This window comes from Capsicum annuum, chromosome 1 (genome assembly GCF_002878395.1).
Source record: "Capsicum annuum cultivar UCD-10X-F1 chromosome 1, UCD10Xv1.1, whole genome shotgun sequence".
NCBI classification, from domain to species: domain Eukaryota; kingdom Viridiplantae; phylum Streptophyta; class Magnoliopsida; order Solanales; family Solanaceae; genus Capsicum; species Capsicum annuum.
In genome coordinates this window covers 210,383,938-210,398,792 of record NC_061111.1, presented here as the reverse complement: position 1 = coordinate 210,398,792, position 14,855 = coordinate 210,383,938, and the positions used below count along the sequence as shown (strand labels likewise).

Here is a 14,855-nt window from a genome sequence, read left to right as displayed (position 1 = left end):
AGGAGTCATTGGATTTTCGGACCTTTATGTTCCATCCCTAAAATGCGGGTTGTTAAATTATCCCCCTCTAGGGATCATTCATTCCCAAATGATGACTCAGGACACAAAAAGCTTGATTTGAAGCACTAAATGGAAAGAAAAGAGTAGTATAGGATTCGTACCTTCCATATCATCATCCATTTTTTCGAAGATAGTTGGGTTCCTCGCATGCATGTCATCCTCTAACTCCTAAGTAACTTCTTCAGTTTTTGATTTTTCCACAACATCTTAACTAAAGTTATCCCCTAACGCCTCAACTTTTGAACTTGGCGATCCAAAATATCAATTTATTCTTCTTTATATGACAGAGAGTCTTTCAAATTTAACTCTTGTATAGACAACACTAGGGAATGATCTCCAATACACTTTTTCAGCATGGATACATAAAATACTAGATGAAAATAAGCTAGAATCGTGGGCAAATCTAACTCATAAGAAACCCCACCGATCCTTCTCACAATCTAATATGGTCCTACATAACAACAACTAAGCTTTCCTTTCATTATGAATCACATGACTCCCTTCATAGGGGAGAGCTTTAGAAATACCCAATCACCCTCCTAAAATTCCAACTCTCTTCTTTTAACAATAGTATAGTACTTTTGGCAACTTTACGTTGCCTTAAGTCGCTCCCTAATGATCTTTACTTTCTCTATTGCCTGGTGAACAATGTCATGCCCAAATAAATGGGTTTTACCCGTTTCATACCACCCAATTAGTGACCTACATCTTATATCATAAAGAGCCTCAAAAGGAGCCATTTGTATGATGGAGTGATAACTATTGTTATATGTGAATTCTATCAATGATAAGTGATCCACCCAACTACCCTTGAAGTCAATCACACAAGATTTCAATATATCTTCTAAGGTCTAAATGGTGTGTTCTGCTTGCCCATCTGTCTGAGGGTTGAAAATGGTACTAAGGTTTACTTGGGTACCCAAACACCTATGAAAAGACCACCAAAAACTGAGAAGATAATTTTGTACCTCGATCGGATATAATAGATAATGGAGCCCCAAGTAAGCAAACTATTTCATCAATTTACAGCTTAGCATAATTATCTCCTAAATAATTAGTCTTCACAAGTAGAAAGTGAGCTTATTTGATCATACTGTCTACAATCACCCAAATAAAGTCATATTGGTTTCGGGATCTCGAAAGTCCTCTAATGAAGTCCATGTTGATCATCTCCCACTTCCACATAGGCAAAGCTATATCTTGGGAAGTACCACCTGGTCTCAAATATGCTACTTTGATTTGTTGATAATTTATACACTTAGACACAAAGTTAGCAACATCTCTTTTCATATTATTCAACCAGTAAATCTCCTTAAGATCATGATACATTCTTGTAGAGATGGGGTGAACAACATACCTAGAGATGTGGGCTTCACCCAGAATTCTCTCTCAAAACCAATCCACATTCGGCCCACATAGCCTACCTTGATACCTCAAAATCTCATGGGGTCCTCAGCCTGCTTCTCCTTAACTTCTGCATAGAGGGAGTATTTTGCTACCTCATAAACAAATACTCCTCCATCTTTGGAATCTAGGAGTCAAACTCCCAAATTCATAAGCTGATGAATATTCTTCACCATATTTATCCTTCCTTCCTGCACATGAAAAAGACTGCTCATTGACAATCTGCAAAGGGCGTCGGCCACCATATTGGCCTTGCCCGGATAATAGTGCAGGCTCAAATCATAATCTTCCAAAAATTCTAAACATCGGCTCTGCCTGAGATAAAGTTCTTTATGCAATAAAACATACTGCAAACTTTTATGGTCAGTAAATGTATAAACATGTACACCATATAGATAATGATGCCAAATCTTTAATGCACATACCATTGTTGCTATGTCCAAATCGTGGATAGGGTAATTCTTTTTGTGTACTTTAAATTGTCTAGATTCATATCCACCACCTTACCGTGCTACATAAGAATATGCCTTAGTCCCACCCGGGACGCATCAAGTACACAACAAAACCCTTTGTACCCTAAGGAAGGGTCAAAACGGGTGTAGTTGTCAACTTGTCTTTCAATTTCTCAAAACTATTCTCACAAGAGTCAGACCACAAGACTTTTACCTTTTTCTTAGTTAATTTAGTAAGTGGAGCAGTTATGGATAAAAAACAATCTGGATATCAGTTGGAGTCGTGGTTCTAGGCTATTTTCTCACTACCTCAACCTTTTGGGGGTTAACCTTAATCTTTCTGCTAAAAATAATATGCCCCAGGAAACAAATAGCACTAATCCATAATTCACATTTGGAAAACTTTGCACATAACTCATGATCTTTGAGGGTCTAAACGATGGTTCAGAGGTGATTGGCATGATCCTCCTCATTCTTAGATAAACCAAGATGTTGTCAATAAAGACTATGATGAACAGATCTAGAAATTCATGAAACACCTTATTCATTAGGTCCGTAAATTCTACAGGGGCATTAGTCGGTCTGAAGGACATAACTAAGAACTCATAGTGGCCATATTATGTTCAGAAAGCTATTTTGGGAATATCAACCTCTCTAACCTTCAACAGATGATACCCCAAACAAAGGTCTATCTTAGATAAATATTTGGCACGCTAAAGTTGGTAAAAAAGATCATCAATTCTTGGAAGAGGGTATCTATTCTTGGCTGTGACTTTGTTTAACTGATGATAATCCATACACGTATGGAGGGAGCCGTCTTTCTTACGCACAAAGAGTATGGGTGCACCCTAGGGAGAAATACTTGGACAGATAAAGCCTTTGTCAAGAAGATATTTTAACAATTAATTTAACTCTTTCAATTCTGCAGAAGCCATTCTGTATGGTGGAATAGAAATAGTACGAGTGTCCAGCAACAAATCAATGCCAAAATCTATTTCCCTCTCAGGTGATATCCCATCATCGGGAAAAACTTCTAGGAACTCATTAACTACGAGATCATATTGGAGGGAAGGACTTTTAGTTCTAGAATCATTGAATCAAACAAGATAGTACAAATACCCCTTTAATATAAGTTTATGTGCTCTGAGATAAGAAATAAATTTGCCCTAGTTCCTAGAGAGTATCCTCCCACTCTATTACTAGCTCATTAGGAAAAGAGAAGGTGACCTTTCTGGTTCTATAGTTGTCACACCCCTATTTTTCACCGCATCCGACCCCGCTAGGGAGTTGGTTTTAGAGAAAATGGGTTTTTTCCAATTAAAGTGATGTTTTGAAAAGGGATTATTTTATTTACAGAGTCACCACCTGGAATTGAGTTTGGGTGTTCCAAGTCACCTTATTGAATCCCTATTCAAAAGGAAATGACTCTTTATTTTTTTTTCTTTTTTTTTGGTCTACGAACTAGAAATCCGAATAAGAAATTCTGTTGACCGAGGGGAAGGTGTTAGGTACCCCTTGATTCCCGTGGTTCTAGCACGGTCGCTTTAATGACTTATGTATGGCTTAAATTAAACTCTTGGATACATAATATTTGTCAGCCTAAAAGCTACTTACATCCTACTTTGAATTTATTTGGAATTATTTAAAACTGTATTGGTGTGTGGCTTACCGATAGTAGTACTTTTCGGCCTTACCACGAGTTTTGGTATATCACCCCCGTCTTTGAGACATTTATGGATCGGTCCATTTTTCAGAATCTAAATAAGCACCTAATATGTTCAGAGTCCACCCGACTCGATTAGATCGATTTTAAAGTGATAAGTTAGATTTTACTATAACGAATGATCGGTAGCAGGGTATTCCAACTTCATCGTTAACCTTCATTTATATATTAAACTCTTAGTTTTCTAAAGATTAAGAATCTAAATCATTCTTTAATGAATTATGAAAAAAGCTCTCAATACTGGAGTTTTCAAAACTGATTCGCTACTCAAACCTCTTATTTTCCTCATGCTAATGAGTTGGTTCAAAATAGAATAAAGACTTAATGTATATAAATAAAACATTACCGAAATATGCAGCTTAAGACCTTATAAGAGTTTTTTTCTTTTAGGGAAATATAATCAACTTTATTCTAAGAAAGGCAAATAAGTGTAAATTCAAGACACACCTATCCTGATTGGTTAGGCGATTAATTTATTATTAGTCTATCATTATTATTATTACAAAATCATGTTTGGGGACTTCCTTTTAAGCTCCATCTTTCACGTTAAAACATCTAAGCAACATTTTATCTCAAATAAACAAAGCTAATTTATTATCTCATAATAGTAAACAAACCATTTTTTTTTAAATGATAGGAATAAACATATATTATCGTTTGAGACCAAATACATTATCTTTCAAGTAATGATAAACTTCTAATATTTATATCTAAATCTCAAAAGGTAAAATTATGTTGGGGGGGGGGGGGTTACATGCATAGTGAGTAAGTATCCCACTGGCTCAACTAGTAGAATGGTAGTACTAATATTTAAGCAAACATAGCATGTTGTATTAGCCAAAAATGGCCACGATTAAGAGTTTATAACCATTTCTTTCATTGTTTTTCTTTCTCATTCTTTTATTTATATATTCTAATTCCTTTCTAATTTATTCTTCTGTCTCGTTTTCATTTTTTTTTTTTACTATTTATTCTTAAAATTTTATTTTTCTATATATAGCATGTGTATCATCATATAGTAGAAAATTTAAATTCATAAAACCAACAAAGAGCATGTTAAACATCAAATCTATGCGTAAAATATGAGTGCTTAGTAACTTAAACATATAGCTCACGTCAAGAATAAAGAGTAACATAATTAATCAACCACACATATTAAATAACCTAACAAATCATCTAGACAACTTTATTCATAATTTGGTTTACAATAAAACTTATAAAAATAAAAGTGTTGAATCAAATGAGAACCTGTGTAGCAAATTAAATCAAGTAATGTAGCGAGAAAGCCTTCACCGAAAACATCAAACGGAACTCCAAACTCTAAAACCCAACTCTTTTTCTCTTCTATTTTTTGTTTGTCCCCTCTGTCCTCTTTTTTTTTTTGTTTGTTTATCTAAGTTTGCTCTACTTGTGTACGTTTTTTTTTATTTCTATTTCTTTTGGTCTTTTTCAATGTTTTTGCTTTTGTTTTCCCCCCTTTTTTTCCTTGTCCATGTGTGGTGTATGTATAGTGTAGGTGAGTGTGTGTCGTGTGTTTGTGTGGAGGTAATGGGGGAGAGGTTGAATGGAAGTGGTAATTGTGGGGTGGTTTTGGTAGTTTAGGTCTCTTTTTTTCTTTTTATTATTATTATTATTAATATTTTAAATAAAATAAATATGATTAAAATCTATTTAAAACTAATAAAATATAAAATAAGTTAATAACTAGTCTTAGAAATATGATTAAAATAATACTACAATCACTAGATTATTTATTAAAAGTTAAAAGAAGAAGACAAATATAATTTAGAAAATTTTTTTTTCCTAAAATATATAAATAAATAACAAAATAAAAACTTATTTAAAAATGTGTTTCTATTTTAGTAGTTTTCAAAAATTTTAAAACAAACTTTGTTAAACTAAGATAAAAATTGAAATATCTAACTTAGACCTAAAAAATAAAATACATGTATATATTAAACACTAAAAATGACGTAAAACATTAGGTTTTGGTCAAAAATTAGGTGTTTACAAAATGCCCCTCTTTGCTTGCAAATATGGAGAATTTTCAAGCAAAGAAGTAAACATGACTAATTTTTAGCCCAACCATTTATTCAAAAGTAAGACGTAAATAAGTAGAAAAGAGGTGTGATCGAGCCCTGGCTTTGGGCATCCTACATATCTCGGGTTATAAGAGATCAGGTCACGTGTAATTCAAATGGGTATAAGAGTGGAATGAATAGATGAGTTGGAGAGTCGAGTTGTGGTCTCGTCGAGTTTTCGGTTCGTTGCTCCTTTTATTACATCAAAAATGAACCTAGAAATAAAAGTACAAGATCCTATCTATTCTATTTGTCTTGATCCTCTTGCTTCTGATCTTCCTCTTGGATCTTTAGTTATTGCCTCACCTTCTTCTGGTAGGTACCTTGATCTCAAAATTTGATCTTGAAATTAAAATTTGAGACTTGAGCTTGAAACTTGGATTGAGTCATTGATACTCTATCAAAGAACGGTTCATAGAATACTTGAGATGCTTGTTCTCCTGATCGAAAGCTAAAAAGATGTCTCTTGAGATATTGGGCCGCTATGGATGCAAAGCTGACTCTAACTATCTTCAAACTAATAATTCCTCTATATTTTAACCGGAGATGAAATTTCATTCTTAGATAAACCTGTGCTTTGCAGAAAACCTGCAAGCCATCAAAGAAGACGAAACAAAACAAACAAAATTTTCTGCCCCATTTTACACTAGGAAAATTTTGTGAGTTATTAGAAAAACTATAAACTAGTTTAAAAATAAATACATGAATGAATGGATAGAAATTTAGGATAGAAGCACGATAAAATAAGAACCTTATTCTTAATAATGCAACCAAAGGAAGTTATGCCTAATGAATGCATAAAAAAGAATTAGGATTTTTGCTTCTAAAAATGTGACTAGGGATTGTCATACCCTATGAAGACATAAAGAAGAAAAATAGGAAGGTTTATTTCCTAAAATGTCAACTAGGGGATGGCGTCCTATAAAGATAAGATAAGATGTCAACTAGGGGATGGCGCCCTATGACGACGAATAAGATGTCAACTAGGGGATGGATCCCTATAAAAATGAATAAGATGTCAACTAGGGGATGTCGCCATATGAAGATGAATAAGATGTCAACTAGGGGGATGGCGACCTATGAAGACGAGATAAATTGTCAACTAGGGGATGGTGCCCTAAGAAGACGAGATAAGATGTCAACTAGGGGATGGCTCCTTATGAAGACGAATAAGATGTCAACTAGGGGATGGCGCCCTATGAAGATGAGATAAGATGTCAACTAAGGGATGGCACCCTATGGAGATGAGATAAGAGTCAACTAGGGGATGGCGCCCTATGAAGACGAGATAAGATGTCAACTAGGGGATGGCGCCCTATGAAGACGAATAAGATTAGGATTCTTTTTAGAAAAAAAAAATGCCCCAGTCTCGAATTTGAGGGGCTTTATTATTATTATTATAATTATATTGATATGAACTTAGAATTATAGGGGTATCACAAAAAGAGAAAATTCATGAAAACTTAACTTTGCTATATTTTTTTTTTTCACTAAACTTCACAAGATTGCTTTGCCCCTTTTCAAGCATAGAGAAAAAAAAATTGTGAGTTTTAAACTTGGTAGTTGGTTTGTGGACTTGAATCCCCTGGAGGTTTGCCTTATCCTTGCCCCAACTTGATACGGTTGATTAAACTAATTAGTTGGCGAGCTTGAATCTTCGTCTTCCAAATTCTGTTGTATTTTTGTTTATTTCAGTATGATTCTGATCTTCATTTTCAAATGCTTCACTTGTAACACTTATCTTAACTGGCTCTCTGTCCTTTTCAAGGTGGTGAACGCCCAATAATCTCTGCTCAATTTCATTAGGAGCCATGTTTAATTTTGCGCGTTTTTATTTATTTTGAATTTGGTGCGAGACTTATCCATAAAAACAGAGCGTGTAAAAATGAAATAAGGAAAAATCAAAAGAAGGAATAAAAGAATTATGTTTGAATAGAAGGTATTTCTACCAGTAAAGTAAGAAAGCTTATTTGGAGGTGTATATTGACTTCAATAACGCATGACACACAATTTGGAGTAGATATTTGATCCTTCAAAAATGTCTAATCTCGAATTAGGCTGCACCTTTCAATCAAATCAAATCATCCTTCTTGATCTTTGTCCATGATAAACTTTGTTTGACTAAAGTCATTCCTTCTAGGATTTTCTCAATTGTCCTCTCTAATTTCGATTGTCTCGTTCATCATTGTCTTATGGCGCCCCTGAGGGTTTTCACCAATAAGATATATATATATATACATATATATATATATATATATACAGCACACAAGGCTTGACATTCTCAAAAATTGATCGGAAGGTCTTTAATGGACAAAGGGAAAAGGATTTTTAGGATAAATTACAACTTGAGAGCCATATAAAAGTGACAATAAGATATATATCTCATAGTGTTTAAAATACCAAGATCTTCTTCTTTTTTTCGGACCGAACCCCAAGATAGGGCTGCCTACGTATCCATTTAGGAATCAGGTCGAACGTAGATCAATGCGAATGAATTATCTTTTTTTTTTACTCCAAAGAGGGTAAGCAAGGAAAGATAAATAAGGATCGAAGGGATGACAAGGGATTAATGACATTTAGTTAAGTAGAATGATGGCCTTTCGTCATCTCAACTTGAGAATGTTAAGCACAAGTGTGTCAAATATAATATCTTTTGACTGAATCGACATTGATAGCTTTTTCTATCATTTTTTCGTCCAGATCCGCAAGTTGCAAAGCTCCATTTTATAATACTTGTTTAACTATGTATGGACCTTGCCAGTTTGGAGAAAACTTTCCTTTAGCCTCTTCTTGTGTGGAAGGATGCATTTTACAACAAGTTGGCCAGCCTCGAATTTTCTAGGACGTACCTTCTTATTGTAAGCTCGCGCAATCCTCTGCTGGTATAATTGACCAAAGCAAACTGCCGTTAACCTTTTTTCATCTATTAATGATAATTGTTCTAATCTAGACATGACCTATTTAGTATCGTCAATTTCAGCTTCACTAATGATTCGAAGCGAGGGAATTTCGACTTCTGCGGGTATCACAGCTTCAGTCCCATAGACTAGTAAATAAGGAGTTGCGCCAGTCGATGTAAGGATAGTTGTACGATATCCTAAAAGAGCAAACGGTAATTTCTCATACCACTGTCGAGATCCTTGGACCATTTCCCTAAGAATCTTGTTAACATTCTTGTTGGCTGCTTCAATGGCTCCATTTGCTTTAGGATTGTAAGGGCTATAATGATGATGCACGATTTTGAATTGCTCACAAACCTCCTTCATTAGATGACTATTGAGATTGGTTGCATTGTCTGTGATAATGGACTTTGGTATACCAAAACGACATATGATGTTCGAATGAACAAAATCCACTACTATTTTCGTCGTGACTGATTTGAAAGTAGCAGCTTCTACCCATTTGGTGAAATAGTGAATAGCGACCAGTATGAATCGATACCCATTATAATCTTTTGGTTCTATTGGATCGATTACATCCATGCCCCAAGCAACGAATGGCCAAGAAACAGACATAGGATGCAGCTTTGAAGGTGGAGAGTGAATTAAATCACTATGAATTTGACACTGATGACACTTGCGTACAAAGCAAAAGTAATCTCGCTCCATAGTTAACCAATAATATCCTGCCCACATAATCTTCTTGTCCAAAACATATCCATTCATATGCGAACCACATACCCCTGAATGTACCTCATTCATGATTCTTTCAGCTTCCTGAATATTAACATATCTCAACAAGTTCATGTCTGGGGTTCGTTTGTACAGAATCTCTCCACTTAAGAAGAAACCATTAGCCAGTCTCCTAATGGTCCTTTTTTTATCTGTATTGGCGTGTATTAGATATTCTTTTGACTTTAGGAAGCATTTGATATCATAGTACCAAGGTTCATTATCTGGTTCTGCATCAATTATATTGTAGTAACCATGTTGATCTCGTATCTGTATCTCTAATGGGTCGAGATGCGTATTTCCTGGGTATGGGAGCATGGAAGCTAGGGTAGCCAGGGCATCGTCCAGCTCATTATGGGATCTGGGAATATATCTAAACTCGATAGACTTGAACCTTTTTCTAAGGTCCTCTAAGAACTGTTTGTATGGAATGAGCTTGATATCTCTCGTTTCCCATTCACCTTGAATTTGTTGAATGTGTAATTTGGAATCTCCCAACACCACTAGCTTGTGTACATCTAGATTTATTGCTATATTTAACCCCATGATGTAAGCTTCATATTCTGCTGTGTTATTAGTACAAAAGAAACGGAGTCGTGCTATGGCGGGATGATGATGTCCGGTCGGTGAGACAAGAACCGCCCCAATTCCTACTCCTTTGACGTTGACTGCCCCATTAAAATATAATTTACACGCATACATATCATCTTGAACTTCTTCCTTGATTGAATTTATCTCTTCATCAGGAAAGTAAGTTCGCAAAGGCTCATAATCATTGTCAACTGGGTTCTCTGCCAATGATCAGCCAATGCTTGTGCTTTCATAGAGGTACGCGTAACATACACAATGTCGAATTCTGTAAGTAAAATCTGCCACTTCGCCAATCTGCTTGTGGGCATAGGTTTTTGAAAAATATACTTTAAAGGATCCATTCGAGATATGAGGTAGGTTGTGTAGGAAGAAAGATAGTTCTTCAACTTCTGAGCAATCCAAGATAGGGCGCAACATGTCTTTTCTAAAAGACTATATTTTACCTCGTAACTCGTGAACTTTTTACTCAGATAATAGACTGCTTGTTCCTTTTTGCCAGTGATATCATGCTGTCCTAAAACACAACCAAAAGAATTGTCCATCACTAACAGATATAGAAATAAAGGCCTACCAGGTTCCGATGGGACCAGTACTAGAGGATTTGCCAAATATTCTTTAATCTTATCAAATGATTCTTGACATTCGTCTGTCCATTGGATAGCAGCATCCTTTTTTAGAAACTTAAATATTGGTTCACATGTAGTGCTGAGCTGAGTGATGAATCTGCTTATATAATTCAGCCTTCCAAGAAAACTCATGACCTCAGTTTTATTCTTCGGAGGCGGCAATTCTCGAATGGATTTTACCTTGGAGGGGTCCAATTCAATGCCTCTGCGGTTAATTATGAAACCCAAAAGTTTTTCGGATGAAACTCCAAATGCACACTTGGCTGGATTGAGCTTAAGATTATACTTTCGCAATCTTTCAAAGAATTTACTCAAGTTATATACATGATCGACTCGTGTCTTGGACTTGATAATGACATCATCAACATATACTTCTACTTCCTTGATCATTATGTCATGAAAAATAGTAGTCATAGCTCTCATGTACGTAGCTCCCATATTCTTTAAACCAAACGGCATGACCCTATAGTAATAAGTACCCCATGGGGTGGTGAAAGCAGTCTTTTCTGCATCTGTTTCATCCATCAAGATCTAGTGACATCCGGCATAACAATCCACGAAAGATTGGATCTTATGTTTAGCATAATTATCAACAAGGATATGAATATTGGGTAGCGAAAAGTTATCTTTAGGGCTTGCTTTGTTCAAATCCCTATAATCAACACAAACTCTGATTTTGCCATCTTTCTTCATTACGGGCACCACATTAGCCAACCATGTGGTGTACTGAGCGACCCTGATCACGTTCGCATTCAATTGCTTCATAATTTCCTCTTTGATTTTATCACTCACGTTAGTTTTAAACTTTCTTTGCTTTTGCTGGACCGGTGAAAAATCAGGGTATGTAGGCGGTTTGTGGACTACCAAATCCGTGCTTAGACCGGGCGTATCATCATAAGACCAAGCAAAAACATCCTTATACTCAATCAAAATCTGGACAATATCATTCCTGATATTCTGATCCGCATGGATACTTATTTTTATTTCTCTAACCTCCTCACCAGTTCCCAAATTTCTTATCTCAGTGTCATTTAAATTGGGTTTGGGCTTATCCTCAAATTGATCCAATCCTTTTTTGACTTTCTTATCAGCTTCACCTTCATCGTATTCATGTACCGTTTGGTTTGCTGATTCAAGATTAGACAACTTTTTAGGATCTAAATGTGAACTCCACGTACATGCCATGTTATTGAAGCCAGTATTAACATAACTGAAATAAGATAAAGAAAATAAAAATTAAAAAAGGGAAAAAAAGATAAATTTACTAGAAAACTTGAATTTCATTTCATTGAATCGGAAAGGATAGGAGCATTAACATGAAAGAAAAGCAAATAAACTATGTGGACTACAACCCTGAGAATAGTCCAAAATACAAAAGAAAGAAAAATGAAACAACAAAATAAACTACCAAGACTCCTTCCTTGGGGGGAGAGCAGTGGCTTCCCAGTTAGTGAGCTTGATGTTTGGCCCGACGAACTGCACATCTGCATGGCTAGGGTCTTTACCCATCTGAACCATGTTTATTTCATAAAACATTTCCTTGAGACCTTGACATATTTCATCCACATCCTTGTTAGCATATGGGTATTGATTTTCTTCCTTTTGAGCTTTCGTGAAAGATTGGATAATGTGTGGAACCGGACTTGTCAATTTCCAAGCCTTCTTCTTCTGCTCTTTTGCCCATTTTCTATCTACTATGGTAGGCTTAAAGCCTAAGCCAAAGGAGTTGTGGCTACCACATGGATCTACAGGGTTTATAATTCCTTGCAGTGAAACCCCTAATCCTTTTCCCAGTTCATAACCATTTTATAGCATTTGGCTATCCACCATGATTGAAGTAGAAGAGAGATGAGGCCTTGGAATCAGTGTGCCTTCCACGACTTGATCAGCTATCACAATTTCAAAGGCTTGATAAATGGAAGATTCACAACCCCCTTTTGTTTTGATATAGGGTACAGAAGGATCTCGATGTATGGAAAGGTCATCCTCTCCATGTACAATGATTTCCTGATTGTCGTGTTCAAACTTAACTACTTGATGAAAGTAGAAGGTATGGCTCTGGCCGTGTGGATGCATGGTCTTCCTAAAAGTAGGTTGTAGAAAGTATCCATGTTTATTACTTGAAAGGTGATCGTAAACTCAACTGGTCCAATAACCAAAGCAAGATCTACCTCACCAATTGTGTCTCATTTTGCACCATCAAAAGCCCAAACACATACATTATTGGACCGAATCCTATCTGGGCTGATTTTTAAATTTTGTAAAGTAGAGAGAGGACAGATATCTACTCCTGAACCTCTATCGATCATTACCCCTTTTATGTAATGTCCTTCGCATTTGATAGTCAGATGCAAAGCCTTGTTATGACCAGAACCTTCTGTGGGTAACTCATCATCAGTAAAAGTGATTCTATTTGCTTCAAATATTCTACGAACCATCCTTTCTATTTAACATACCGTAGTTTCCTTCCGAACGTATGCTTCATTAAACAACTTAATCAATGCCTGACAATGCTCTTTAGAATGTAGCAGCAGGGACAATAATGAGATTTGAGCCAGGGTTTTCCTCAATTGATCGACAATGGAATAGTCTTGGGTTTTTATTTTCTTCAGAAATTCCTCAGCCTCTACGTTTGTGACAGGTTTTTTCATTGGCCCTTGACTATCTTAAAACTGTTTTGGTCTCCTTAATTCTTCTGGAACATAGCATCTTCCTGATCGAGTCAAACCCCCTATTTTGTTTGTTTCTTCCATGACCTCTTTTCCTTTGTACATCACCGTGGTTTTGTTGTAGTTCCATGGGATGGTTTTCAAGCTTGTCACTGGGAGCTGTGCTGCGTGTCTTATGAAAATTGGTTCTGTTATCTTTCTCATGTTGTTGTGTTGTTGGTCGAACAATGCGAGACCACTCAGAACATATAGTTTTGGCCCATCTTGTGCTATGTCCTTTAGCTTTGCAGGAACATACAATACCGTCTTTTCTGAATCTGGGGGTCTTATAATGGAACTCGCTCCGTTCCCTATCAGTGGTTCTTTTTGCATATACTTCAGTGCTTCACCTGGGTTCTCCTTCAAGGTGCCTATTTCCATCATTGATTGGCTTGTTGGCCTATAGTCTCTATCGTTAAAAATCATCCCCACGACGTGTGTGTTACTGTGATTAGGAAGTGGATTGTCGGTGACATTCGGTACTTCATTTTGTATTACGATTGCCTTGCTTTTGATTAACTTTTCAATGGCTCTCTTCAGATTCCAAGAATTTTTGGTACTGTGACCTTGGACGTTGGAATGGTACTCACACCTTACATTAGGATCAAACCAACTTGCATTCGAATCCACTTTGAAAGGCATAATAGGTTCAATCCATCCCAATTTGACCAATCTCCGTAACAAGCTCGTATATGATTCTCCAATTGGGGTGAAGTTTTCCCTTGGTCTCTGTTCTCTTGTATAGTCTGCCTGAACATACGGATTACGAGGGGCTTGTAAATTTGGCTGTCTCGGACGAAAACCTTATGGCGCAGGTGCCCGCCATTGTGGACGCTGAGGAGGTGAGGCATACGCTTGAGCATTAAGAACAGCAGGTTGAGGTGTATAATAATATTGAGGAGGGCTGGGTTATCCCTATTGGACATGAACGTAAGTGGAGTTCCGTCTCCTTTGGGCATTTCTTGGTCCTGATGCCATCATTGATCCTTCCTCCTTCTTTTTCTGATTTCTGAAACTACCTGATCCACTCTAAATGGCTTGTGTAGTTAGTGGCCCTGAGGGCGGTTTGGCTCATGATTTTTCCTGATTTGATGCTATTCTCAACTATTTCCCCATTTTTTATTGCTTCGGTGAAAGGTTTACCAACTGCAGCTAGTAAATGATGAAAATAATAGGACTCTTGAGTTTGGAGAAAAACGTCAATCAATTCCTGGTCCTTCAGTGGCGGTTTGACTCTAGATGCCTGTTGTCTCCATTTTATGGCAAACTCTCAAAAACATTCAAATGGTTTTTTCTTCATATTAGAAATTGTTGTACAAAATCTTGAGCCATATCATCCCAAATGTGCCAATGGGAGATGTCTTGATCAATAAACCATTCGGAGGCTATTCCGATCAGACTTTCTTCGAAATAGGCCATAAGCAGCTCCTCTTTCCCTCCTACTCCTCTAAGTTGATTGCAATACCTTTTTAAGTGGGCCACTAGGTAACCATGACCACTATATTTGTCGAATTTTGTGGTCTTGAACCCTATCGGCAA

At 36.4% G+C, this 14,855-nt stretch overlaps 1 protein-coding gene across 1 annotated transcript; it reads right to left on the bottom strand.

Moving 5' to 3' along the window:
* Positions 1-8,677: 8,677 nt before the first annotated feature.
* Positions 8,678-11,133, bottom strand: LOC124898779. Its single transcript, XM_047412727.1, has 4 exons — positions 10,554-11,133; positions 10,426-10,496; positions 9,146-9,436; positions 8,678-9,028 (listed from the first exon to the last, which is right to left on the bottom strand). The coding sequence occupies exons 1-4, from the start codon at positions 11,131-11,133 to the stop codon at positions 8,678-8,680; spliced, it is 1,293 nt and encodes a 430-aa protein (XP_047268683.1).
* Between the last annotated feature and the right edge of the window lie 3,722 nt (positions 11,134-14,855).